Source organism: Felis catus, chromosome D2, assembly GCF_018350175.1.
Source record: "Felis catus isolate Fca126 chromosome D2, F.catus_Fca126_mat1.0, whole genome shotgun sequence".
Taxonomy (NCBI): Eukaryota; Metazoa; Chordata; class Mammalia; order Carnivora; family Felidae; genus Felis; species Felis catus.
The window spans coordinates 39235785-39262173 of record NC_058378.1 but is presented as its reverse complement, the minus strand read 5'-3'; the positions used below and the strand labels follow the sequence as shown (position 1 = coordinate 39262173).

General features: G+C 59.0%; 1 protein-coding gene across 5 annotated transcripts in view; it reads right to left on the bottom strand.

Annotated features, from left to right (window-relative positions):
- Nucleotides 1-26389, bottom strand: part of ZMIZ1 (zinc finger MIZ-type containing 1) — a 233259-nt gene that overhangs the window by 14008 nt on the left and 192862 nt on the right. For 4 of the 5 annotated variants that reach the window (XM_045040201.1, XM_045040204.1, XM_045040202.1 and 1 more), the window contains 10 exons: nt 21655-21799; nt 10948-11062; nt 9730-9947; nt 8826-9024; nt 7622-7912; nt 4680-4862; nt 3422-3499; nt 2573-2747; nt 1793-1934; nt 392-602 (listed from right to left, as the gene is read on the bottom strand). In XM_045040201.1, coding sequence (XP_044896136.1) covers nt 392-602; nt 1793-1934; nt 2573-2747; nt 3422-3499; nt 4680-4862; nt 7622-7912; nt 8826-9024; nt 9730-9947; nt 10948-11062; nt 21655-21799 — 1757 coding nt within the window. The remainder of the gene's footprint in view (nt 1-391; nt 603-1792; nt 1935-2572; nt 2748-3421; nt 3500-4679; nt 4863-7621; nt 7913-8825; nt 9025-9729; nt 9948-10947; nt 11063-21654; nt 21800-26389) is intronic. The other variant, XM_011287295.4, reaches the window with a different exon arrangement.

Below are 26389 nucleotides of genomic sequence, written 5' to 3'. Positions count from 1 at the left end.
TCCTCATTCTGACAGCATTCCCCATCCTGTGACTTCTGTCTCTCTGCTCATAAGGGCAGGATCAGTCATTTTCCTTCCCGTATGTCCCCCACCGAGGCCAGCAGAGCAGGACAGGCAGGCAATCTATTTCCCCGCAGGTCCCTGGGCAAGCCCTGTGTGCCAGGCCCGGATCTCTGGGAGGACAGGAGTGTCACTCAGATGTGGATCCAGAGCAGGTCATGGAGCGGGGGGACACACACAGTTATTCCACAGCCCCGGGGCAACGTCTGTGAAGACGTGTTTCTGCAAGACCACTGCCGTGGCTGCGGGGATGAGGACAGAGACCCGCAGTCAAGGCTGCAGGCCAGAGGGGGGACTCAGCCCCCCACGCCAGCCCCACCCGCACACTCACGCAGCAGCAGGCCGTGACGGTGATCTGGATGGTGTTGCGGCCCGGCTGGCACACGTGCTTGAGGTGCAGGGGCTTGTGGGAGGTCTTGTTGTCCCCGCGCTCGATGGTGAGGGGCGTGGCGTTCACGCTGACCTGCACCGAGGCCGGCCAGTTGGTGTTCATCTGCCGGTCCTCGTGGTGGTAGCACTTGAACTGCAGCTCCAGGTCGGACCTGAGGGGGTGCGGTGAGGCTCAGCTGGCTCTGCCCGGGGCCTCGGTGACGCCTGGCCACCTCGCCACAGCCCGAGTCCCTCAGGGCCACGCGCCCTCCGCTGGCACCACCGCCTTCGCCTCCCCCTGCCCACATCCCCAGTCCAAACCCACCACAGCCCAGAGTCCCCTGCACTGTTCACTCCAGCCACACCCCACAGCTCTGCTGGTCTCCTCCTGACCGCTCCCCGTAGCCCCTCTATCCTGTGCCCCAAGGATGGAGACAGAGGAAAGAAACGGACAGACAGTAATGTGACAAGGCCAGCTAGGGGACTGATTATGTCCACACCAGACTCCAGTTGGGAGCAGCACCCAGGTCAGCCGGCTCAGTGTGGTCAAGGCATCGAGTGAGCTGTGCGTGCGCACGTATGTGCCCAGGGCAGACCCGTCTCGTGCCTTTTAGGTGCTCACTGGGCAACTAACGGTTGCAAGTGTGAGTCCTGCCTGAGGAGGAAGGGCCGAGGGTGGAGACAGCAGTGGGTCCCGGCATTCAAGAGAACTGGGTCTGAGTCCCAGCTCTGCCGCTTGCTGTGAGAAGCCCTGCAAGCTAATCAGCTTCTCTGGTCTCACTGCCAACGGCACAAGCACTGCCCACTGACAAGATCCAGGTAGTGACGTCATGTGTGGAAGGCACAGAACACAGGGCCTGGCCTGGCCAGCCACCTCCAGACCTTGTACTCGAGTGTGTCTGGACGTCTGAGCAGCTGCCTGGCTCGGCGGCCAGCCCCTCGCAACCTGTCGGACTTGCTGGTCCCGCCCAAGCCAGCCCCATCCCTCTGTGTCCCCGCTCTAGCCACAGCAAACCATGTTCAAGTTCCTCTTGCCAACTCAGGGCCTCTGCGATGAATACTGCCTTATTGGCCTTTGGGTCTGAGCTAGCCACCTTTTCCTCTGGGAGGTCGTCCCCGATCAGTCTCTCAGGACCAGGGTGAGTGACAGCTGCTTCCCTGCTCTTAGGCCACCATACCTGCCGAGGCCTGTGACATCCCCCAAGCCTTGCAGAGAGCAGGGCCCAATCAATGATGCTGAACGGGTGAAGGTGGCAGGCAGATGCTGCTATGATCTGTTCACGGCAATGCCTGGGCTAGGGAGGTCACCACCGGGGGCTTCCTCCCCCCGGCTTGAGCCTGTGCCCCCCGCCGTGACACTCACCTCCACATCAGGGTCTGGTGGACTGTGGGCCGCAGGTGAAAGACGTGGTTGCTGACAGCCAGGTTGTGCTCCAGGCGGAAGGGCTCCAGCACCACGCCGTCCCGCACGGGGAACGTGAGCCGCAGCTCGTCATTGTGGTTGGCTGGGTGGGGAAGGAGCTGGATGAGCCCCGCGCCTGTGGCCGCACGAGCACACAGAAGCATGGGCTCCAGGGCTGTGGGTGGTGGAGCTCGCTCGCCCACGCAACACGCACCCTTAACTGCGCGCTCACGGGGCCACGCAGGCGTGTGTGTAAACAGGGCCACAGAAGCTGGGCTCTTTGCCCGCGTGCACACCAGGGAGCCTGTTGCTTCTGTCAGTCCACCGGACCCTATCCTGACCACCCCTGAGTCCCGTGTCCCACTCACCCTGGCTCTACTTCCCCTCTTATGCCCACCTACTCCCCACTCTGGAAGCGCCAGGCTTCTCCGCCCAGCCCCTCTCCACAGCTGGGAGCCGCTTTTCCTTCCAGCCTCCAGCTGCTCAGGAAGGTGATGAGGACTGTTGGCAGCACAGCCCTACCCCAAATTTCCCTTCTGGGTGGGGCTTATCTGCTTTCAAGCCCTCCTGCCCTTGCCACACCCCCAGCCCCCACAGGCAGTCCAACTTCCAAGCCCCCTGGCTCCTGGCCCACTGCAGGGCCCTGGATGGAGCTGGCCAGACAGAGGGAAGAGGTGGGGCTGGCCAGACAGAGGGAGGAGGTGGGGCTGGCCAGACAGAGGGAGGAGGTGGGGCACTCACCTGGGGGTGGTGGCAGAGCGCTCATATTTGGCTTGATGTCAGGCGGGAAGGGTGGTTTAACGTCTTGGCTGGGGGACAGGTACGGGGGGATGCTGCTCCCGGGGGTCATGGGGGGCGTGGGGTTCCCTGGAACAGGTGAGTGGGGGTAATTTGCCACAGGAACCGGCCTAGGAGGCTGGGGGGAAAGAGAAACCACACATAGGTTATGGGGTCACAGGGATAGGAGGGACTATGTCTGTGGACATACACCCCACCCACCCCACAGTCCTGGGACTATGGTTCCTGGTCCCTCAAGGGAAGAGAGCCCTCCCCCACCCCTCGGGACATACGTCTATCCTGGTCAGCACTAAGGCCTCTGTCTCAATTGGAAGACAGGTGGGCCTAGGAAGGGCCTTCCCACCCTTCACTTGGGTCACGGCACTGCAGTGCTAGGCAGGTGCAGGGTCCCCTGCCCACTTGACAAACAGGGACATAGACTCAGGGTAGGGGGGACTAGTCTAATGCAATCTCAGGAGGAGAGGAGAGCTGGGGTGAAGCCCAGGTCTCTGGTTGCCTACATAATGACTCTAGACCATACCTTCCAACCCCCCCAGCTCAGGGGGTCCCCAGATGGAGTGGGGCCTGTAGCATCCTGGGCAATTGGCACCCCAGGAGCCCCTCACCCTTCTGGCCCCAGTCCTTATGCATCCCTGGCCCACCTGCCTGGACCTGTGGATTCCGTCTGGGCATTACTGTGTCCCAGAGCTGACGACCCGGGAATGCACCCTGATCCATGGGCCCGGGGACGGCATGGCCCCTTAGACACACAGGTGCACGGGGCTTAGAGCTAGGATGAAAACTGGAACATACCCTATTGACGTTCCCCTGGCTGTAGTTACTGTAGCTGCTTCCCGAGAAGGTGTTGTTTTGTCCATTAAATTGCTCTGGCTGTGAAAACAAGATAAACAACGTGATGAACGTGGAAGGCAGAAAAGCTACCAGAAGCCTGCTTTCTTTCCTGATGTGAAAATTGGCCAGCGGTACCATATAGGGGATGCTGGTGAGGCCCATCCAGTGCTGGGGTGCAGAGCGGGACAGGGGTGGAGCAGGTCACCCGTGGGGACAGCATTTCCTCTCTCTTTCCATAGCTAGTGATACAGCATGAGTTTACAAAAAAACCAGAAACACCTAGTGTGTTAAAGCTGGAGCAGCGAAGGTGGTCATGTAAGTCAGCATGAATTCTCGCCAAATATACGTAAAAGTGTTTCTAGAGCAGGCTTCACTCCTGAGATGTACTTTACAATAATCCCAAAGAAGGAAAAAGCGAGGGACATTTGGGTGGCTCAGTCGGTTAAGCATCCAGCTCTTGATTTTGGCTCATGTCGTGACCTCACAGTTCCTGAGTTCAAGCCCCCGTTTGGGCTCTAAGCTGATAGCGCGGAGCCTGCCTGGGATTCTCTGGCTCCTTCTCTCCGTGCCCTGCTTCTGTTCCCTCCCTCTTTCTCAAAATAAATAAACATTAAAAAAAAAAAAAAAAAGAGGGAGGAAAAAGCTATGTACCTGAAAATATCTGTGATACTGTTACTTCCAAAGTGAAAAATCAGAAACAACCCAAATACCCAATAAAAAGTGAATAAAAGAGGGTGTGGTTATGTATCCGCAGAATGTTACACATCCTTAAAAGAATAAAAATCATGGAGACTTTGTAGCAATAAGTGACACGCTTGTGATTTCACTCAAGTGAAAGAAACATATTCAAAATTACAGCCTTAGTAACAGTCTCAGAACAGGCTGATGCCCATGTGCGTGTAGCGAAACAAGGTTTAGAACTAATATTACTATATCTAGGTGGACGCTTTTTCCTTTAAAAAAAATGCATTTTTTAAAATTATTATCCCGTGTGCTGTAAATAGTGAAAGGAGAGGACAAAACCCTTGTCTGAGCCCGTGAGAACAGGAACGGACATTTTGGTCGCTGCACGCATGGCTCTGAGGACAAGATGACACATCCTGGAAGTCTCTGCCTGCCCCCTGGTGACTCAGGGGAACACAGAGCCAAGAGGACACGGGTGGGGGCGGGGATGGGAGGTGGGGAGGGAGGAAGGGGCCTGTGGGGTGGTAGAACTCACCTTGTAATACTGCCCCATGTTGACCGTGGGGGGTGGGTACTGCCCCGTGCTCGGCTGGCTGGGCATCCTTTGCCCGGGGTAGTTGGGAGAGGTGAGCGGCCTTGGGGGGTTGGGGGTAGGGTACTGGCCTGGCTGGGTGGGGAACTGGCTGTTTGGTCCATATTGCTGGTTTCCATAGTTGGGCTGTGGTGGCAAAGGAGAGGAGAAGGTGTGTCAGTGTCGTGGGGCCAAGCTACTCACCAGACGGCCACCTCGCCTCTGTCCTTGCTGTTTTCCACTGGCAAACTGCCCCCTCCCCCACCCGGAGAGAGGAGGCTGAACCAGATGATGTCTGAGGCCCTTGCTGCTCTGAGACACTAGGTTCTGGCTGTGCGGCTTGAGGCCCCCTCACCGTGAAGATGTCTTCTCCAAGTACCCTGCTCCCCGAACCGAGGGCACTTTCAGAGCCTCTCATTCCTGCCATCGTGAGGGGGCCCTATTCCAAAGCCCCCTTTGTGCCTCTCCTAGTACTTGGTACGTGACGGGGGAAGGCAGACAACAGGATGTGCTTCCAGAGAGGGGACTCCCTCGACCCCTGCAATCTGAGGCTGAATCTGGGAGGCACCGTCCCCAGAACCCGCACTGAAGAGAACGCACAGCCAGTCCGTTCTGGGCCATGTGGCAGGGGTGGGGAGAAGCCGCCTTGGGGAGGTTCCAGACAACCCTTCTCAAGACAGGCAACTGAGAGAGAAGACAGCTCCAGGGAGGGGCAGGACCACTGTCCTCGGAGATCTACAACGTGACACATGACACGCCGATGTCCACCTCGTAGCTGCCTTCCCCCTCTGTAAGATTAAGTGACCCTCAGGGGCCACCTGCCGCCCAGACACTCCAGGCCATCACGTCCCGTGGAGTCACTGGTTCCCTCTCCCTTGTCTGTTGAAGCTCCTGGTTTAGTAACTGTCTCTCTTGCCTCCAGGCTCAGAGGTCCCAGCTGTGTCCCGGAATCTGGTAGACAGTGGACCCTCCATAAATCCTCGCTCAACAAATGAAAGCAGGATCTGAAGGTAAGCGGCGGAGGAGGGAGGTGTCCACGCCAGTGTCAGAGAATCTGCCACTCACGCTGCTGCGATACGGTGGCCGCTCTGTGTGACATTGGGGTTCCTGTCACGTCACCAGAGGAGGAACGCAGGTGGGGCCTGGGGCCTTCCCACCAGACTGCAGAGGAGGAGTCCTGTGTGGCACGGGGCAGTCTGGCACCTGCCCCCGGCCCAACGTGCCAACAGCTCAAAGGTTCTAGAAGCACGCCGCTGCGAGGGAAGGCCTGCCTTCCCAGGCAGCGTCAGGCCACGTGACTACCCGGCGTCACAGTCCGGAGCCAGGCGTTTTGTAGCCGGGGAGCATCAGCATTCTACGAAGAGGATGATTTAGTAAACATAAATGAAGGCCTCTGGCGGGCCCCGGGCAGCGCAGCACAGGGGCAGGCACAGACGGATGTCAGAGCAACGACTGGGAATTCCTTTCCCGATCTCCTTTCCTGCTATCACCTCCTTGGGGGCCTGCAGCCCTAAGTCTGGGTCTGCACATGCATCTCTAGCCCGGCCAGCAGGGACGCTGGGAGTGTGAGCACAGAAGGGGCGAGAGAGGGCCCAGAGCTCATGTGGGGGGCTGTATGTGGGAGACAGAGGCCAGCTGCTTGAGCCCCCAGCACAAGGACAGCCAGGGCCTTGACAGCCACGGTCCTTCTCTGGCTGGTACCTCCCTGCACCCGTGCCCACCCAGGAGTGTCTGGGTGTTTGAGGAGGTCCCTGACCTCTCCCTTAACTGGATTCAGGATGCCTCCAACAATGGCCAAGCCCGAGCTAGGGTGAATACTGAGGGAATCACAGAGGCCTTCGAGGCACTTAAGGTTGGACTCTAAACCCACTTGCAAGCCCGAGCTGAAGGCCACAGTTCTGAGACAAGCAGGGGGAAGCGGGTCTGAGAACAGGCAGCAAGCAGGCAGCTGCCGGGGAAATTGCTCAGCAGGGAGCCTCGCCTAGGTAAGGAATCGAGGCAGGCTCCCTGAGGAGCGTGGGCGCTGGGCTAGGATTCTAGGGGCCCTGTGTCTTTTGCTCCTGAGCTAAATCCTTACCCAGATAGGCCACTTGCTGCCAACTTGTTTTCCCGTTGCTCACGGAAGGCCCTATGACACCCCCTCCAGGAAGTCCTCCTTCTCTGACCTCAAGCTGAATTCCATACACCCCACTGTGCATCACTGCCTTATGGGTTCTTGCTTAGACCTTCTCTTTCCTGCTGAGGTCTCGGTTCCCAGAGGACAGGTGTGGGTTTTACTTCCCTAAATCTTCACCGCCCCCTTGGCCGAGCTGGCTGGGCAGCCAATTAGGCAATGTTCCTCCCGAAAGAGCAGCTGACAGTTGATGGAGAAGAGCCCTAAGAAGCATGCTGTCTGCCTTCCAATCACTTCTCCGACGTGCACAGACATTAGATATGTACAGGGTTTTGTCTCCTCTCTCGCTCTTGGAAGTGAGAAGCCTTCATGTGGATGTGAGGAATGTGGACTCGAGGAGGTTTCGCTCCTTACTCAAGTGACCCAGTAGCCAGTCGGCCCCGCCTGGGGCCAAGCGCCCTGGGTACCGCCCCTCATTCAAATCTTCCAAGCAGCCCCAGGAGGTGGGCTGGACCGTCACCATCTTTTATAGGTGAAAAACCAAGACTCAAGAAGGGACACAGCTTGATCAAGGACTTCCAGCTAGGAAATGGCAGAGCTGGTCTTAAACCCTGGAGCCCTAATCCTCAGTCCTTAGGCTTGGCCTTTTGGTCCAGGTTTTGTCCAGGTCAGTTCGTACCCTTTCCAAAGTACTGCCCACAGTCCCTGTGTTTTCAAGCCCCAGGTTTCCCCCCCTCCCCCTCCCCGCCCCCAGCTCCCACCATGAACGCCACCTGCCTGCTGTCACACTCACCTCTCCCGGGTATGGCCTCTTTATGCTTTGAATAGGCAGGGACTGGGGCCGGGGCCCCGGGTAGGTCTGCTGGGGCATCCGCTGCCCATGGGTGCCAAAGGGGCTGATGCCGGGCGGCCGGGGCTGGTTCATCCCCATGGGAGGGCCGCTCATCCCCGAGGGTGTCATGCCAGCCGCCATGCTTGCGGGGTTCATGCTGCCCCCCATGGAGGCAGGCCCCCGCGGCCCGGGCTGGTTCATGAATTGGCTGTTATACGCCTGGGTGGGACCCATCTGGAAAGAGGAACAGACCTTCAACGGGAGAAGAAGAAAAAAAAAAAGAATAAAATGCCACATGCATTGAAAGTGCAGGGAGGGAAGGGTGGGGGAGGTGGGAGGCTCTGGGTTGGGGGGCACTTTCCTGTGTGGCTGCAGCTGGTGACCAGGCCCCAAGGGAATCTCTGGCCTCCTGGGCTCACCGCTGCCCTCTGCAGGCCACACGGGAAAGATGCAGCCCAAGGGTGTTATGGGGTGGGGGCGCAGTCACTCCAGAGAGCAGGCAGCATTTCCAGGGAGGCAGGCAGGGAACGGGAAGAAGGTGCAGAGGTGGGGAGGGGCGTGGAAGGATGGGGGGGGGATGAGGATGGAGGCAGGAGCCCCTTTCCTGGAAGCCCTGGCCCTGCCCTTGGCCAATGGAGACACACCCTCCATCGGCAGTCTGAGGCAGTCCCAGCTGTGCCCATCCTATGGTCCCCACCTCCTGTCCCCTGTCCTGCACTCATGTGGGGAACCCCCTCGCCTCACATGCCACCCGTCCTGAAGGTCAGGGGAGCAGAACTGGGACCAGGGCTCAACTCCCAGATGGGATGACAAGGAGTATATGGTCTTCAGAGGCCACCACGGGGACAGACTGGTGACAAGACATTTTAGACATGGAGTCCACTCTTTGGCGAGCAGCAGCCCAGAGGGCACTGAGGAACCTCCTTCCCCATTCTCAGACACGCACGAGCCACAAACCCACGAGGAACAAACACAAACTCCCCCTCCCCCGCCACACCCACGTCCTGACACACACCTTTCCACGTGCCTCCAAGAAAGCCCAAACACACCCCGACCCCATCAGCTTTCCCAGCACCCAGGGCACTGACACCCCAGGCCTGACTCCCTGGGGCTGCCTGCCTTGCTGAGTGGGCCGTGGCTCGACTGGGACTGGCGGGGCCCTTACCGGTCCGTACTGGTTTATATCCTTGTTCTGCGTCTCCTGCAAGGCTGCCACAGTGGCCGTGGCCGTGGCCGTGGCCGTGGCCGCCGCCGCCGCCACTGCAGCTGCCGCGGCAGCAGCCGCCGGCTGAGTGAAGTCGGCGGGCGGCCTGGTGTGCGGAGGGATGCCCATGCCTGCGGGGGCGTTAGGACCCCCGGGGTAGCTGCAAGCGAGAAGAAGGGAAGACTTAGATACCGCCTGAATCTACAGATGAACCGCGGTAAGCCCTGGGCTGGGAGGGAGAAGAGAGATCATTCCCAGCCCTCCCGCCCCCAGCTCAGAGACAGGGGAGGTGTTTAGACTCTGAACCCAAAGGGGCGCGGGGCCTCCTGTGGGCTGGCAGCCCCCTTCGTGTCACTTGGTGACCAGCAAGCCGCCCGTGTCGGGTGCCGGGCGGCGCGGACTCCCGCGGCCGCTAGAGGGCCGCGGAGAGGGGTGAAGCCCGAGAGGTGGTCTTGGACAGTACGGGACCGCAGAGGAGGAATGGGCTGCCTCTGCCCGCCCCCCCACATCCTTGCAGCATCTTCCTGGGGTTCTGTGCCCCTTCCTCCCTTCCTCTTGACCCTGGTGATTCTTGACCTTATGCATCTCTGCCTCCACAACCGGCCGGGAGGTGACCTGCCTGACCTGCGTGGAGCAGCTCTGCCCCCGCTGCTGGGGCCGCCCTCTCCGTGGGTCCCAGCATATACAGACACCAGGCACAAGGGCCACTCTGAGGCCCGAGCACACGGTCCCATCACCATGGGCCTGACGGCAGCTGCTGTAGTGTCTGACCCACAGATCAGCCTCAAAATGGGGAATGATGTGCCAGGAAGCACGGTGCTGGCATTTAAACTGGAATCTTCCTCCTGGGTGGAAGGCTGCTCACCTGGCCCCGAAGCCCCCGCTGCCGGGGTAGTTGGGCCGGCCGTACATGCTCTGCTGGATGTAGGGTTGAGCGGGCCCGGCCTTGGCCGAGAACTGTTGCTGCTGCCCAGCAAACTGGGGGGAGTTGAGGCCGGGGTTGCTGGTGGTCATGCCCGATGCCATAGGGTTGCCGCCTGGATTCATGGGGTTGTTGGCATTGGCCATAGGGTTCCCGAGGACCTGTGGGCAGAGAGTGGTTGTCACTCAAGCGGTACCCCAGGCGGCATGGGGAGGAAGAAGGAGACATGGGGGGGGAGGGGTTGCGATGGTGAAAGAGGGAGAACAGAGAGAAAGGAGGAGAAAAGTGGAGGCAGGAATTGTTCCCAGAGCACATGAATGCTTCGAAGGGGTAATGCAGCCCGGAAGCAGGCAGCACAGAAGAGGAGAGCCTCAGCCTGTGATCGAGTGAGGCAGGGCTGGTCCTGCCCCTGGTGCCAGGTGGAAGGCACTGGACTTCTCAGCCCTCCCCCTGCCAAGGGTCCTGGATGCCCGGAGGGTCGGGCCACACAGAGGCCTTGGGATGCTGCTCCGTGAGGGTGAAGAGAGCCCATCTGCCAGCTCCGGAGGGTGGCGGGATGCTGGCCGAGAGGGACCCCTGTGCCCCGAGACTGCAGGGAGGCCCAGTGGTGCCCTCCCAGGCGGCAAACAGCCCCGAGCCTTCCGCATGGCCATGGCAGAGGCTGGGCAGGCGGGAGAGGAAGGAGTGGAGGAAAGAGGAAGGGGCGAGAGCAGGAGGCAGGTTTGGCCAGGCGTGTGGGGAGGGGTTTGTCACAAGCTGAAAGCTCACCATTTTGCTAAAATCTAACCCAGGTTACCCAGTGTCAAAGACCCCAGACACTGAGGCCCTGAGGCCAGTAACAGCCAGGAAGTTCTCCCATTTATCCAACCAAAGTAAACGTGGGCTGGGGAAGAACTGGCTCTCTGTCAGATGAGACTCATTCCCCAGGAAGGGCCCCAGACCGGGGACGGTGTGTAGGGGCCAGCTGCCACCTTCCTGAGGCAGGTGTGGAGGGTAGAGGCGTGCCCACAGCTGAGTGTGCCCTGAGAGCCGGTCTTTCCAGCCAGGCAGAGCCCGGGAGAGCCAGGAGGGCTGGCACGGGACGGGGAACCAAAGGCCCCGGGGCTCAGGGGATGGTCCTGCCTGGGAGGGGCCGGGGCTGGGGGCAGGAAAGGCTCTTACCTGGCTCTGGGATGTGTTGGTCACTCCCCAAACCGTGGTGACCACGGAGAGGGAGCCGGGAGGCTGGTTGGTGTTCTGCTGCCAAGGGACAGAGTCATAGGGGAACGACCCATCACTGCAGAGGGAGACAGAGGGGGGTTCTCTCAGGGGCCGCGTACACAGGAGGGCCCCGCCACTCCACCACGCTCCGCAGCTCCCAGCCCAGCCCAGCCCAGGTGACCCCCATCTCAGCCAGCTCTAGACCCCCCAGCCCTGACAGGCTGTCCGACGCCGAACAGGTGACATCGCACGGTGACGGACCGTGCCAAGCGACCACCTCTCCCCGCATCGCTGGGGACACCCCCATGGCTGTCTGTCTCACCTTAGGCCACCGAAGTCCACAGGCCGCGCTGTGAGGAAGAAGAGAGAGCCGCAGGCCCAACCTGAGCTCCTCCTCCAACCACGCTCTGACATGAAGTGGTCCCTCCAGAAAGCTCTGGTTCCCCCACACCCGCTTCCCCTTGGAACTTCCCGGTCCCTTCTCAGAAAAGGCCGGAAGGGCCCCAGTCTTGAATTTCACCTCTTCCCCCTTCCTCCCGACCCTTCAGAGCAGGTTGGCCACACAGCCCTGCGGATCTGGACTTTGGCAGGAGTTTCCTTACGTCAGTCTCCTTCCCGACTCTGCATCACAGGTACAGGCCTGCCTGCCATGCTTCCTCCCCTGCTCCCAACCCCAGTCTCTCCTGCACATCCCTGCCAAGCTAATCTCCCTCCAACCCCCAAGACGCTCTGCGTGATCAAAGACCTTCCTTGGCTCTCAGTGTTTACAAGGCAAAGTCCAAACTCACACACTTCAGAGCGATTTACCCTGTCAGCTCATCAGCGTATCCTGCCTCCCAGCTTGGCTCCCAGCTCTCCTGGAGCAGCCGTACCCACGTCTCCCCAGTCTCGTCGCTAGGCCCAGAAGTACCCACTGTGTTTGGTGACATCTCCTGGGAAGCCCCTAAACACCAGAAGCAAGGACTTAACCTTAGGCCCAACACCCTGCCCTATACACAGTAAGTGCTCAATAATGGCTTCCTGTTAGTTGCTGCAAAGAGTGACTCCAGGGAGAGGGAGAGGGAGAGGGCTGTTGGGGTTACAGCATCGAGAACATGCCCGAGGCCCAGCCTTTATGAGTGCTGAGCCGGAGCTGTCTCTCCTCTGGAGCCTGTTCCACTTGGACTCTGGCGCCTCTCACCAGGAGAACATCCCAGACACGGCCCCAGAAGGCGCGGAGAAACAGAGCACCCACATCTGCTTTAGTGGCCCCGCACAGCACCCCGACGGGCAGCAGTGAGGCCTGCCGGGCAGCGCTGCTGGGTACCAGGATGGGGGAAGGAGGCCTGGAGGAGGGTGGGGTGGTAGAAAGCGCCTCGTGCCTCTGCTGGGCTCGTGCCTTCGTCACAGGAAGTCGGCAGGAGGCAAAAGCTCTCGCTCACTCCTGGAGAGCTTCTACCCCAGCTTAGCAGGCCCTGGGGGTGCTGGGAGCCAGCCCAGAGGTCAGGCCTTATAGGAAGGAGCCGCAGTCCTGCATGACAAGCAGCCAGAGAGGAGCCGGGGGTCTGAGTCTCACGCCTGTTTCTTGCCAGGCCGAGCCCTCGGCAGTCAACGCAGTCAAGGCACGCAGGGCCCTGCGGGGGCGGTCGGACTGGAGGGCAGGACCACGGCACTGTCTGCCCAGGCTTGCTCCTCCCCGGCCTCACACCCTCTTGCCCGGCCAGCCCCTGGCTTCCTTCCTATCTCTGCTCAGAAATCACCTCACTGGAGTGGCCTGCCCCGACCTCCTGGTCTCAGAGAAATCCTACCACTCCCTTTTCCTCCTCTCCTGGCTTTTTTTGGGGGCGGGGGCGGGGTACCCTGGATACAAGTCCTGTCCCTCCCTGGCTCAGGGGACAAGCTCCTCCCGCCTGTCTGCACTCAGTCCCCTCCTTTGTAAAATGGGCCTAAGAATAGTACTCCCCCACTCTCCTCTCAAGAGTTTTTAAGCTGTAGGTCATGAAACCCGAGCGGGTCAAGACATCGAACCAGCATGAGGGGAAAAAAGAGGGAATAAAACAGAAAGCAGTTAAGCATGAACACGTGGTCAGAATACATATTATTCCCTGAACTTAACATCTTGATTTTATACACACGTATGAGTGCGTCCTGGGTCACAGCCGTTAATACGTGCTTTTACTCTGGGTCTCAGTCAAGGAAGATTGAGCAACACAGGCCTCGGTCGTGTCAGTCTGATGTGGCTCAGAGAGACGACCGCAGACAAAAAGGCTTTCTCAACTAGAAAGGGACACAGGCTGGAGCATTACTCGTGATTTCCAGGGGCAGACAGCAGGCCAAGAACCTGAAGGGGAGGAAATGTCCTCCGGAACCAGCCCTCCTGCCTGCTCCCCGCTCCTGCCGGGAGCATCGTGTCTGCATCATGTTTGATGATGGGGGGTGAGGCCGGGATGCACAGGCCAAAGGTGACAGACACCTCAAACTCTGCATCTGGGATGGCCGATGGGGACCTGGGTGCCCAGAGAGCTCGGGAGGGGGGGGGGGGCGCAGCAGCACAGGCAGGTAAGCAAGGAGCCTGCTCCTCAGCACAGTTGGGCTAGACCCACCTCTCTGGCACAAGTCACAGAGGGCTGGGGTACCATCTGGTCGCAGGCCTGGCACACCACAGTCTCGAAGGGAGGCCCTGCAGGCGACAGTTTTAAACAACGGAGAGGAGACCCCTAGACACCAGCTGTCCTGTGAGGCTCATTCTAGGTGTGCAGGGTTGAACACGGGACTCCCATCAGCTTAACAGAACACAAGGGTGAGTCTGTCTTCTCTCCCCAGTCCGCCTGCCCCACAAGCTGCTATCAACCCTCCAGGCTGATGGCCCATTCTGCCCAAGGTTCGTGTCCTTTGAGCACGCGCTCGGCAGGCTCGGGAAGCAAAGCCCTCCGGGAGCCCCTGTAGCCCGGCAGGGCCCCGCCTGAAGTCTGGGCGGGGAGCCGGCAGCTGCTGTCTCACCGCCTCGGGTGGGGAGGCCCCGGCTCACCAGGATACTGCACAGGCCCACAAACAGGCTCCCAACTGCCCTGCAGCTCCGTGGGTGGGCCTTGTGGGCGGAAACCAGCTCCTTCCTGTTTCGTCCCCTCCACCCCAAAGCCGGTGAGAAGCGACTGGAACCATCGTTCCCAAACTGGGCATCCCACCGCCCGGCTGCAAGGTTCACCCCAGAGCCCAGGCACACACCAGGAGCGCACGCGTGCGGAGGGGGACACGTATGTGTGCGTGCACACGAGCCCCGCTGACATGCTGCTGTGCACACGCGGGGGAAGAGACAGGCACACGCATGGAGGGGCGGTCTCGGGGACTTGCTCGCCCCCACTCGCACCTGCTGCAGAAGCAGAAGTGGCAGCCGCACCAACACGGCTGTGACTCATCTCCTGGGGAGACGGCTCCTGCTGTCGCAGTGAAGGCTCTCGCCCCCACAGGCCCATGGCAGTCAGCCCTGCCGACGCCTCTGCCCGGACTCAGACACCACCGCCAGGGGGGCTGCCCGGCTCCGGCTCCCTGTGCCCAAGGAGCAAGGACAAGCCAGGTTCCTGGGCCCTTCCAGTGTGGGAGGGGGCGCAGGGTGATGAAGAAGAGGCCTAGAAGGCCTGTGTAGGGCTGTGTAGTTCTGAGACTCTTCCTTCCTCCGGCAAATACTATTTAACCTGCAGACAAGTTCAGCCCAGGTCGGGAACCAGTCTCTCCTCTTACCCATACCTGGTTGCAATTCAAAGGGAGGCCAGGGCCCCTGGAGCTAAGAGAATCCCACTCTTAGGAATCCTGCCTCCTTCTGTGCGCCCTCAATCCAGCACGGCCTGCTTTCATGCCACAGCTCCCCCCAGCTGCAGTCTCGCCCAGCCAAAACTGCCCTAAGAATCCAATCCACCCAGAGAGACAGCAGTCCCAGAAGCCACTTGGAATCTCAGCAGGGCTCTGCCTGCCAAAAGCTCCCTAATACGGGGACAGGCGCTTTCCCATCTCTGTGCCTCTTCCCGGTCTGGGATGCTGTGTCCTCACCCTGAAAAAAATGCCACTCGTCCTTCCCAGGCTCCTCTTCCAAAGGCCACCTCCTTCAGGAAGCCCTTGCCGCATCCACTGGCCTGAGCTCTACTTGTTCCTCGCATTCCTAGGGCCCGAGTGGGGGGCCCAGATGAGAGCCCTCCTGCCTCTTTCCTTCTGCCCCAGGAGTCCTGAGTTAGGCTACCTGTGCCTGGCATGATGTCTTCAAACCTACAGGGCTCAGAAAGCCTTTGCTAACCAGAGAGAAAGCCCACCTCTCCACACTCTCCTCAGAGGGATGCCTGAGAAGGGAACACGGCGTCCATTCCTTAATTCCAATTGCTGACCACTCACAGTGCGTTTGTGACCCCACGGGCACCGGCACCCAGGAAGTGAGAGGTCCTGCCCTCTGGGGAGAGGGACGGAGAAGGGCTAATGAAGCAGCTCCTTACTCTCTTTATGCCTCAGTGTCCTCGTCTGTAAAATGGGGCTACTAGTACTTCTCTCAGAAGGCTGTCACGAGGATTACACGAGCTCACACGTCTAAGGCACAATGGCCACATCTGGCATAACGCAGGCACCTAAAACTGCCGGCTGTTGCTGTCGCTGTTACGATTTATCGCGTGGCTTCTAGAAGCAAGGAACTGTGTGAAGGGGCTTTCACCCGAGAACACATTCCCTTTAACGTGGGCTCGGCAGATGCATCTCTTAGGAGCTGAGGCTCACAGGGTCCCAGGGTTTGTCAAGGGCAAGACTGTCAGATGGGTCTGACCACGCCCCACTGTCTCGGGGAGCTAAGGATCGGGGAAGATGGCGCCTCCCTGCTGGAAGATGGTGATAACGTGAGGGCAGCGCACGCTATGAGGGACAGCTCGCAGTCCCTGAGGATTCCAAGGGGCACAGCTTCCTGAGGGTTCTCAGGGAAGCTGCCCAGCATGAAGGGACAGAGGGCCTGTAAAGTCTGGTCTGAGAGACAGGCTGCAGAGAAAACCCAAACAGTGACCCAGGAAAAAACACTCTATCCATCAAATCATTAGCTTTGGCCCGCACCAAGTATCCTGGCAGATATTCAGGGACTCCAACCAAACATTTCTGAGGGTAATGCTCAAATGGCAGAGGGAGGCCCTGTGGTACAGAGGCTAAGTTTCTGGGCTCTAAACCTAGACTCTTTATAGGGTCAAACCTGGGTTCTGCTACCGACAAGTTGTATCAACTTGAACTTAAGTCCGCTCAACTTCCTCATCTGTAAAATGGGACGAACGCTCTCCTAAGATGAAACATACGAATACAAGTTCGGCACAGTGCCTGGCACAGAGTCCCTGCTAAATCGTACATACGCTCTCCTCTCTGTTTCTCCAGCCTGACTGCATGTAGGTAGGCACCCATGTTTACTTGCTGATACAATGATAGTGCTTAGAAGTTCTGCAGAAATGCTATCGATGAGAGGGAGTGTTATCATCATTCCTGTTCGTTTTCGGAGCCTCTGGGGCTTTGCTTCAGTGTCCCTCTGCCTTCCCGTTCCTAGTGAACTCCTACCTATACTTCAAAGCCCAGCCTGGATACTCCCTTTTGTGATTCTCTTAAGCAGAAGCAAGGACGTTTCCCTCTATTCCCTCAGCTCTTTTTGTCACATGAAAGAGCTTTTCACGCTGCAGTTATAGTAGACGATTTACATGTCTGTTTGGCAGCTCCATGGGCACTGACTGATGTTTGCTAAATGTGAGAAAATGAGTAAAGCCCAGCAAGAGGGAGTGATGATTCCTGGCTCCCGGGTACCTCCTGTGGCAGTGTCTACACAGACATTCAGGGAGGGAAGAGGAGGGGAGGGCTGAGTTATTTCTTCCCTTGCATTTCTAACAGCCACTTTATTTGGGAGAAATAACGAATTCCTATTAAGGGTATTGTCAGACCCTAATTAATTTCCCTGATCTGGCTATATTGGTCCCGTCTCCATGCAAGGCTGTAGAGTTACCATTAATGAAACACCAAGCCAGTGAGGAGCTGAAGCTCCCACCCTCTTTAATTTAGGGGGACCATTAACACTGCTCTCTATCATCACAACGACTCGGGCCGCTTCCTTTCCTCCCTGCGGTGAAACATAGAGGGAAATGCGTCGCTAACTGCATATTACAGGGTTTTAAATTTTATCAATAGGAAGGAGGAAAGATCCTGTATCTTAGCAATCTGGAACCGATGGAGCAGGATTTATGGGTCCTTCAATCTCCCTTTCATTTCTTTCTTTTTCTTTCCTCTTTCTTTCTTTCTTTCTTTCTTTCTTTCTTTCTTTCTTTCTTTCTTTCTTTCTTTCTTTCTTTCTTTCTTTCTTTCTTTCTTTCTTTCTTCTTTCTTTCTTTCTTTCTTTCTTTCTTTCTTTCTTTCTTTCTTTCTTTTTTTCCTTGCCTTTCTTTCTTTCTTTCTTTCTTTCTTTCTTTGCTTGCTTTTCTTGCTTTCTTCCTCGCTTTCTCTGTCTTTTTTTAATTTTCTGGGGGCAAGAAGGGCCCGTTACCCTCTGAGCTTTGGGTACGGCTACACAAAAGCAGCTAACAATGAAGGCGGTGAAGGTAGTGTGATGTGACCAAGGAAAGAAGAACACCAGGGGTCAGCTCTGAATGACCCCTTCTTCGTCAGCTGACAAGAGTGAGAGCGCCAGAGTCTGCCGGCACCAAGCGGAGGGCTGGGGGAATGATGACTGGCCCGTGGGACATCTTGTGTGCCAGGCCCGGCGGCAAGCACGTTCCAAGTCCTGCCCTGCTGTTATTCTAGTGCTACAGATGAGGAAACTGAGGCACAGAGAGGTTACAGAGCTGCCCAAAGTTCCCCAGCTGGAAGACGCCAGGGCAGCAGCTCGCCTCCCGCAGCCTGGCTCAGGGCCTGTGCCCCAACCTGCCGCACAGAGGGGAGCACCGGGGCCGCACCCAGGCACCTCTCTTCTGGGGGGGGGGCGCAAACCCCTCTCCTGGAAGAAGGGCAGCACCCCTTGATTCCGGAGTGTTCCCCAGCTCTAGCGGGCTCTGGCTGTAATTAAACGAAGAGTGTAAACAAGACGTATTAGGCTTTTAATTACTTTTGCAGCACTGATTTGCATATGGACAATGTGCTAATCACAAATGGCTTTTTTAACCACTCATGAGCAAGAAGAAGGCAGAAACGTCTGCCGGCAACAAGTCCGGGCCGCTGCGGGGACTGTGAAGGGGTCCAGCTGCAGGACCGTGGGCCCGAGGCCCCGTGCCGCCCTGGGCTGGCCTCTCCCGGCCCTCCTTCTCCCGCCCGAAGCTCTGCACATCCCTGTAAAGTGGAGAGCACACACCTACCTACAGCTCGCTCATCAGGACCAGACTCTAAGACGGCCCACTGACTGCTCCAGAGACCACAAAGCCCTCCCCAAACGTGCGGGCACTCGCCATTCCTCCCGACACTGTCACCCTCAGCAACTGCCACGGGGCTGCCGCCGGCTGGCCCTTTCTGATGCCTGGGGCCTGCATGGCAATGAGTGCCACCGTGTGCCTATCGGCTCGAGGGGTCACGGGCCCCAACTCCCAGCCTGGTGCCGTGGCACCAACCTCCATGTAACCTTTCCTCTAAATGTCCACGACGGGGCGCCTGGCTGGCTCAGTCGGTCAAGCGTCCGACTTCAGCTCAGGTCATGATCTCACGGTTTGTGGGTCTGAGTTCTACGTCAGGCTCTGCGCTGACAGCTCGGAGCCTGGAGCCTGCTTTGGGTTCTGTGTCTCCTCCTCTCTCTGCCCCTCTCCCACGTCAAAAATAAACAAACATTAAAACAAAAACATAAATGGCTGTGACCATGCGACAGTCACACAGTTCCCCAGAGAGAGCCCGGGGCTTCAGGCTTCCAAGGCTCCCTCACCCTTTTATTTACTTGTCCTCAGAGCCTACAGACAAGGACCCCTGAGTTTTCAAACAGCCACACATCTCAAACACCAAATCCTGGACATCACAGGGTCCTCAAGCTCACCTGGGTTAGGGTCTCCTTGATTATAAGGCAAGAGGGGCTTCTGTCCCCACGTCACTCAATACACTTGTGGAGGAGGGTGGTCAGAAAAGTTTCCTTTCTGTGAAAATACTTGACTTTCTCTTCAACTTTCTTTCCTTCTGGTTTGGGAAATTACATGAGGACTTAAAAGGTGATGCCCCTCATGGGAATTTCCCAGGAAATTCATGAAGGTACGAGTAGAGACCAACCAGACTCGAATCACTGGCTCACAATGTGATCTCGGCCTCAGCCCTGCGTCTGCAGGGATGTGGACCGGTCCTTGTTCAACTGATGACACTTCTTTCTGGTCTCAGCTGCCCTGCTACAGAATGGGGAATAGGGCAAGGTCTGGATCAGGGTTGGGTGAACAACCAGACAGCACCTCACTGATCTTGAATGGCCAGCAGCAGAGGGAAGGGCAGAGCACTGTGTGTGGTTCAATGCGGTGTGTTCATGGGCAAGTCACTGTCCTGCTCTGGGCCCACTTTCCCTTCTAGTCCTGACGTTCAGGGTGGGAGGTGTCCTCCAGAATGTGCTACGTTAAGGAGGCCACATTCCACGGAAGCAGCTGGTCATCCATCACTTCTCCCTGAAACCTTCCAGGGCACAGGGCTCTCCCATCTCTGAGAGGCTGCTGTTTTGCATTCTCCATCATTCCGTGAGCACATACAGGGAGCTGAACCAGTGGTGGTACAGGTGGCAGGGCACTGGGTACCAGGCAGTGGCTCTTCGGCCCACTGAGGGAAAGCGAGTTCAAACTCCTAGAAGGCACCTGCCCAGCTCTCAGATCAAACCCTTGAAGACCAAGGCCCATGTCGTCTGGGCAGCCTCTTGACAGCCATTTTCCTCCTTTGGAACCCCAAGGCCAGGCCGACCTGTCACCGAACCCTAACCCTGCCTGGACCTGGCAGTTCCCAAGTTGCCTCACAGGTCTTACTTCCCCAACTAGCGAGATGTAGCCCCTGGCGCACAGACATCCCTCATCTGGTGAACTCCAGGACGGGACATTCTCATGCCGGCAGCTCAGCTCAGCAACAGCCTGGCAAAGGCCTGGCCGGGGTCCAGATCCATGGCGCCCCGTGGCCTGAACGGTCATGGCCAAGCAGGTCTGAGGCAGGCCTCTACGCGGGGCTGCAGGGCCCTGGCCCAATTGGAGGGGGACAGGCTGGAAGGACAGGACGTGTGAGGCAACAAGAGGCAGGATGAGTCTGGCGGGGCAGAGTGGGAACAGACTAAAAGAAGGGTAAATGCGAGCTGGGTAGTTTAGGCTGCATTCAGCCCCAGCTAGTGCACAGCGGCTGGCAGCCGCTCAGACAGACAAGACTTGTGGCTTTTTGCTGAGCCGGGGTGAGGGGAGGAAGGCGGCCAGAGGTGGGTTTTGTCTCTCTAGAGCAGTGCTTCTTAGCCACAGGTGATACCCTCACCCCCAAGACTGTGTGAAGGTACTTTAGCACCGTGGGGGCGGGAGAGGGGGCAGTAGAAGAACCGAGTGGGCAGGGACCGCGATATTAAATGCCCTGCAAAGTCCCGCACCATGAAAAAATGCCCTGGCCCAAATGCCAACACGGTACCACCCACCAGGAAACACGCACAGAAGGGGGGCTGTCCTGAGTCTGAGTGGTCACAGGTCGGGCTGAGGGTGCGGTGAGGCAGTGGTGACGGGCTTGCCGTCCTATAAAGTGCTTCTGGCAGAGGCAGGGAACCATGTGTTGGGGCCGTCCTGTCTGGGCAGGGCGCTGAACCTAAGGAGCTCCCCTGTGGCTCTGAGAACCAACAGTCTCCAATTCAATTTGTGGAGTGTGGCCAGTGCCTGCGTCTGTGGCAGCACCTCAACGGTGTGAGCCAGGTCTCCTGCGGGGTGCTCTGGGCCGCGGGTGCCTCGGTCGGGCTGGGTCACGAACGGGAGCCTAGCTCTGACTGCAAATGCACCTCACCCCGAAACGCACTCGTTGGCGGGACCCGCAGAGGAACAGCAGACAGCATGGCGGGTCTGTTGCTCAGCCGGTAGAGCACTGGGCGAGTGCGTGCCCAGCTCAGCAAGGGACCTGCGGAATACTTAGCCACAGAACTTGCTGGGCCTGAGCCCACGCTCCTTCTGAGGCTGGTGCAGGGCGGACGGGCCAGTTCCTCAGTGCCTGATGGCCTCCACCACGCCGTTCCCACCTGTGTCCCTGCGCTTCTGGTGGCCCCACCCCTGTGCTAACAGCCCAGCCTCACTCGGTTCCTGCGTAGTCGGCCTGGGCTGGCTCTGGCCCCCTCCATCTGCCGGTGGGACCATCAGCTCTGTGACGTTCTCGAGCCCCTTCTGGGCCCCGGGTGTCTCCGGGTTTGCCCAACACCTCGCTCAGGAAAAGGGGGAAGACCCTGGGCTCAGGGTGGCTACCTTTCAGCCCAGAGTCTAGAACCTCAAGAAGAGACGGCCCTCCACTGAAGGGACAAAGCAGTCAGGCTGGGTAAGACCAGCGCTTGCGGCCTCCGTTGTCACGCTGGAGAAACGGCGCTCACCCACACGGATTTCAAGAACAGCGGCATTTGAGAAAACAGGGAATATCCTCACGGCTGCTCAGAGGCCCCCACCCCAGTCCTGCCACCTGAGGGGCTCTTCCAAGGGCACGTCGGGGCCTGAGGGCCGGCTGCCCAGAGCCCACCCCTGGAGGCACGTGCCCACTCACCTGTGCGACAGAGTGGGTTTCATGGAGCTCATGGAGTTGAGGGGAGGCTGCATGGGGAGTTTCCCGGGGGCGTCGCTCTGGCGGCTCTTCTGATGTCGGAGAAGCAGCAGGCGGCCGAGCTCCTCGCACCAGGAGGACAGCAGGGCTACGAGGAAGGACAGGATGGTCAGCGGGCCCCGCGGCCACCTCCTCCTGCCACGCCCACGCCCCCGTCGCGGGCCCACACTGGGTGCTCCCACCTTCGCGTGACACTGGGAGAGCCACTAAGCCTCCTCACCTGTACAGCGGGACTAACACCCCGAAGGAAGGGCTAAAAGGCTCCTGATATTGGAGGAGGGCAGCAGAGGGGGGCGCATTTCAACGGCTAGCTCTTTGAGAAGGACAAGCCCAGAGGCGGCAAAGAGGAGAGACCGGACATGACGGAGGGGATGTCAGGGGTCACACCCCCGAAGCAAGGGAGGGAGCCAGGCACAGACCCTGTGTGGGGCGAGCTTAGGAAGGGCCTGCCGGCCCACCCCCAGACTTCTCAGCGAAGCCTCTGGACAAGCAGCCCGACGTGGCTTCTCCCAGGCGGGGCAAACTTCACAAGGCATCCAGAGCCTTCCTGGAGCCTAGTGAGGATCCCAGGAGTGCCTGCAGGGTCCTCCCCGGAAGAACTCCCCGCAGAAGTGCCCATCCTTCCAGTCAGCCCAGCGGCTGGCCCCTGTGTGCTGGGCACCCACGCTTTGGAGAACGAAGGATTTCCAGGGCAGAGGGCGGCCCACGGGTGGGGGCTAAGCTAGAGCGTGTGAGGGGGCAGCAAGGGCAGAAGCACAGGAGGACCCTCCACGCCCAGGCTTAGAGACATTAAACACCGAGAGAAAAGCAATCATCTTCCACCGGCCTGAGGTAACCACCAGGGGCCAAAAGCAGCTTAGGCTCAGTCTCTCTGGCCAGGCCTTCCAAAGAGCATGAGGGAGTCCGGAAGGCCGGGCTGTCACCCCCTTGCCGTGTGAACCCACGGAGCTCGGAGACCCTCTCTGGGCCTCCGTTTGCTTGCAGAGGAAGAGGGATAGCGACTCCTGCCCTGCCTTCCTCCCCGGGCTGTGGTGAGGGGTAGACGGGAAAACTGCTGAGACGATTGCGTGGGAGCAAAAAAAGGTGACCACACCCTGGCCCCCTCCTGCCATGAGTACTTCAGCCGGACTGGTCTGTCTGATGGCTACGGAAGTTGTCAGCCTTCGGAACCAGGACGGCTCAGCTCAGCCACTTGGCTCTCCCATCTAGATGCTGTACAAGATGCTTCCGCGCCCTTCTGTTCCAATCTGCCCTGCACGATCCAGAGTGCCAGCTGTTGTCCCCATTCCACAGATGAGCAGACTGAGCTCAGGCGGGTGAAGTCCCTCGCTCACAGTAACCACGCCTAGACGGGCAGAGGCACAGACGGCGTGTCCCCTGCCCCACACCCCGGTGGGGAAGCCCAAGCCTGAACCAAAATGTGGGGGAGCGGACGAAACCCTTCAGGAGGCAGACACCAAGTGGCTGTGGTCTCCAGCCCCGCCAGTTCAGGCCATGCGCAAATCATGCCCGTTGCCACATTCAGCTGGCACTGGGGGAAAAAAAACCACAAAAACCTTGAGGCACAAAGCCCTGCCTGGAGGGGTTGCACAGGGCTGTCACTTCAAACTGCTCAGACCCTGGGGAGAGAGCCCCATTAGCCCGAAAACCCAAAAGGCAGGGCCAGGGACCCCTGAAGTCATGTCACACTCTGCCCCTTCTCATGGCCCACGTAAGCTTGATCAGTAGTGGGGGCCTAGGGGTTCTTTCCCGCTCCTCCCCAGGCGGGCAGGGGCCAGGGGCCAGCCACTAGGACCAGCCGGAGAACCCTGCCCATGCCGTCCTGCTGAGGCTGCCCGGGAGCAAGGTCCACTGGTCACCAGGGACCTGCTGGGGGCTCAAGGACAAGAGAAGGGCAGCGGTTCTTGCAGGGAACGGGGCGGGGTGGTGACGGGCCCTCCCGGCTTGCTGGGTTTGTCTGCTCTGCTGGTGCAGGGCTCGAAGACATCCGGTCAAGGAGGAAAGTGTGGGCTGAAAAGCAGCCTGTGCCCTCGGCCAGGAGAGCACCTGTTTCTGCCTCCAGGAGGGGCTGCTGGGGGGGGGGGGGCAGCTAGGTCTTAAGAGATATGTCCTGGCCCTCTTTGTGAGGCTCATTTTGCCACCACCTGCACAGGGAGGCCCCTACCCTGGCGTGTGTCTGCCCAGAACCAGGGCAAAGCGCCCCTAAAGCGGGCATTCAGCACACATCTGCCGCAGCTGGAGGGGGAGGCAGCCTATTCAGAGAGGTTGGAACAAACAGAAATGAATTTCCAGATTGCTCCATTCTTCTCCTAAGCCCCTAGTTACTGCTTCTTGTGTGTGTGTGTGGTGGGGGGGAGGGGGCGGGCACTGGGCATCTGGAAACTCATTTGCACGCCAAGCACGAGGCCTGCCGGATCGCAGTGACGGAGGGACTGCTCGGCTGCCAGCACAAAGGATGGCCACAGATGGTGCTGCCCGCTGCCCGTGGCCGCGCCTCCCAGCCCTCACCCTTCCCGGGGGGCACCACGCCACGCAGGAGCTCTCCTGCAATGTCACGGGCCACCCCCCGGCTTGTTCAAGGACAGCCCTTGTCTTGTGGAGTGGTTTTCCGTTACGGGAATAAAAGGGAGCCGGTGGCATAGCAGAGCCTGGCTGTGAAGAGTCTGGAACGCTGTGAGCAGATGTGACATGTGCATTAGGCAGTCACGGTATCACACAGATGCCAGGACAGCCACGTTCCTACAATCAGGAGGCAAAGGGCAGGGAGCGAGGGAGGCAGCACCCTTCACCCCCTCGGCCTGAGCAGCCGGTGAGCACAGAGGCCACACTGGCAGACACATGGTGGCGGCTGCACGGGCACAGTGCGTGCTCTCTCATGGTGCAAGCCAACGCAAGCTGTTCTGGGGCAAATGCCGGTTCATGACGACGTGTGGGAATGTGCAGCCAAAGAGGGAGTCTGGGCACCGTCAGAAACCCTGGAGGACTGACGGACAGAGGCAGGTAGGGGATCACACAGGGACAGAGAGACAGCCCAGCAGGGCGGGGTGTGTCTGGATGTGCACTGCCTGTGTGCGTGCATCTGGGCCGAGCTGAGTGTGTGTGCTCTGATGGGCCAGCCCCGCCTGCACGTCTCTCTGGCCCTGTGTCTCTGCTCTGGGCACTCTCTGCGGTGGGAAAGGAAAAGGGACCACTGAGCACAGGCTCTGGGACTCGGGAGGGATGCCAGGCACGAAGAGTCCCCGGATGGGGTGGGAGGGACCGGAAGGTGTGGTGCAGAGTGCATGAGGGTGCCCGCAATGGGAAGAGTTTCGGGAAGGGATACCAGCCTTCCACATCTCAGGGGCCCCTCGTACTGTGTAGACAGCCACCGCGGCCAGCCCTCTGGCCGGTCCTGGGAGGACCACTCACCCGGACAGTCTGGGTTCCACCCCTTAGAGCTACATGACCTTGGGCAAATCATACGAGCTCTCTGGGCCTCAGTTTCTTTACCTGTTAAGTAGGCATTAACGGCAATGCTCACTCCTTGGAGGGCTGTTGTGACATGTAAATGACGCTAACCCCTACAAAGTGCGGAAAACAGTGTCTGGTGTAATAAGCATGGAGGCCCAGAAGGCACCGTGTGTGGTCTCTGGAGAGCAGGTGAGGGTCTGCAGATGCTCCCTGTTCCCACTGGCAGGAAACTGCCTTGCGAATGGGAGGAGGCCATCCCAGCCCCCTCCAGGAGGTGTCAAGGCAGCCCCAATGGGCACCAGTGCCCCCGCTGCCCCAAGAGAGGGCAGGGACAATGGTAGGCAGGCCACGGGAAGTGGGGGCTAGGTGTCCTGGCCCTGTAGTCCCACAGGTGACAGTACTTGGCTCATGTCCTGCCACCGTGAGATTTCACACAGGCTGCTTCGTGGCTTGGAGACCCGGTTTCCTGATCTGTGAAATGGGTTTAACGGGGGCTGCCTGCCTCAGAGAATGGATGTGAATTATGATTAGTGTTGCCACCCAACTACAAGGCTGTCCGAGCAGAAGCCAGAAAGGGAGGGAGGGTGGGCAAGGGAACAAAGGAACCCTGTAACCCACAGTAGTCCCAGAAGAGCAGCCCCCTGCATCCCACACCCACCACATAGCCCTGGGGGAGCTGGTGAGGCACTGACTTTGGAACCAGTCCATGAAACCTGATCCCAGCTCAGTCTCTACCACCTACGTGACACCTCGAGCAAGTTGCCTAATCTTCCTGTGCCTCAGTTTTCCCATCTCTAAAATGGGGTGGTGGTATTCTACTCCCCACCTCATAGGGTAGTTGTAAGGATGAGCTGAGTTACCATCAGGCCCTAGTAGGTACTATCCGCGTGTTTGCGACGATGACAATGGGCATCACTGACCCACTGGTAGATGAGTGACCAACAGGATGGGGGCCTCGGTGTCTCCGGCCACTTGGGGCCATACAACAGAGTCAAATGAACCGAAGAGGAATGCGGTTCCAGAAGTGCACAGGGGCTGGGGTGGCTGCAGGGCATCTGTAAGTCCCAGGCCCTGGAGCAGATGATGCCCAGCTGGCTGCAGGCTCTGTGGAGTGGCCCCTTCCTCCTGCCTCCCTCCTGAGCCGCTGAGGTGGGTGCCAAGGGGCAAAGTGAGGACAATATCGTGTGCCCTGCTCCGCCGGAGACACAGGATGCAAAAATCAAGTCCT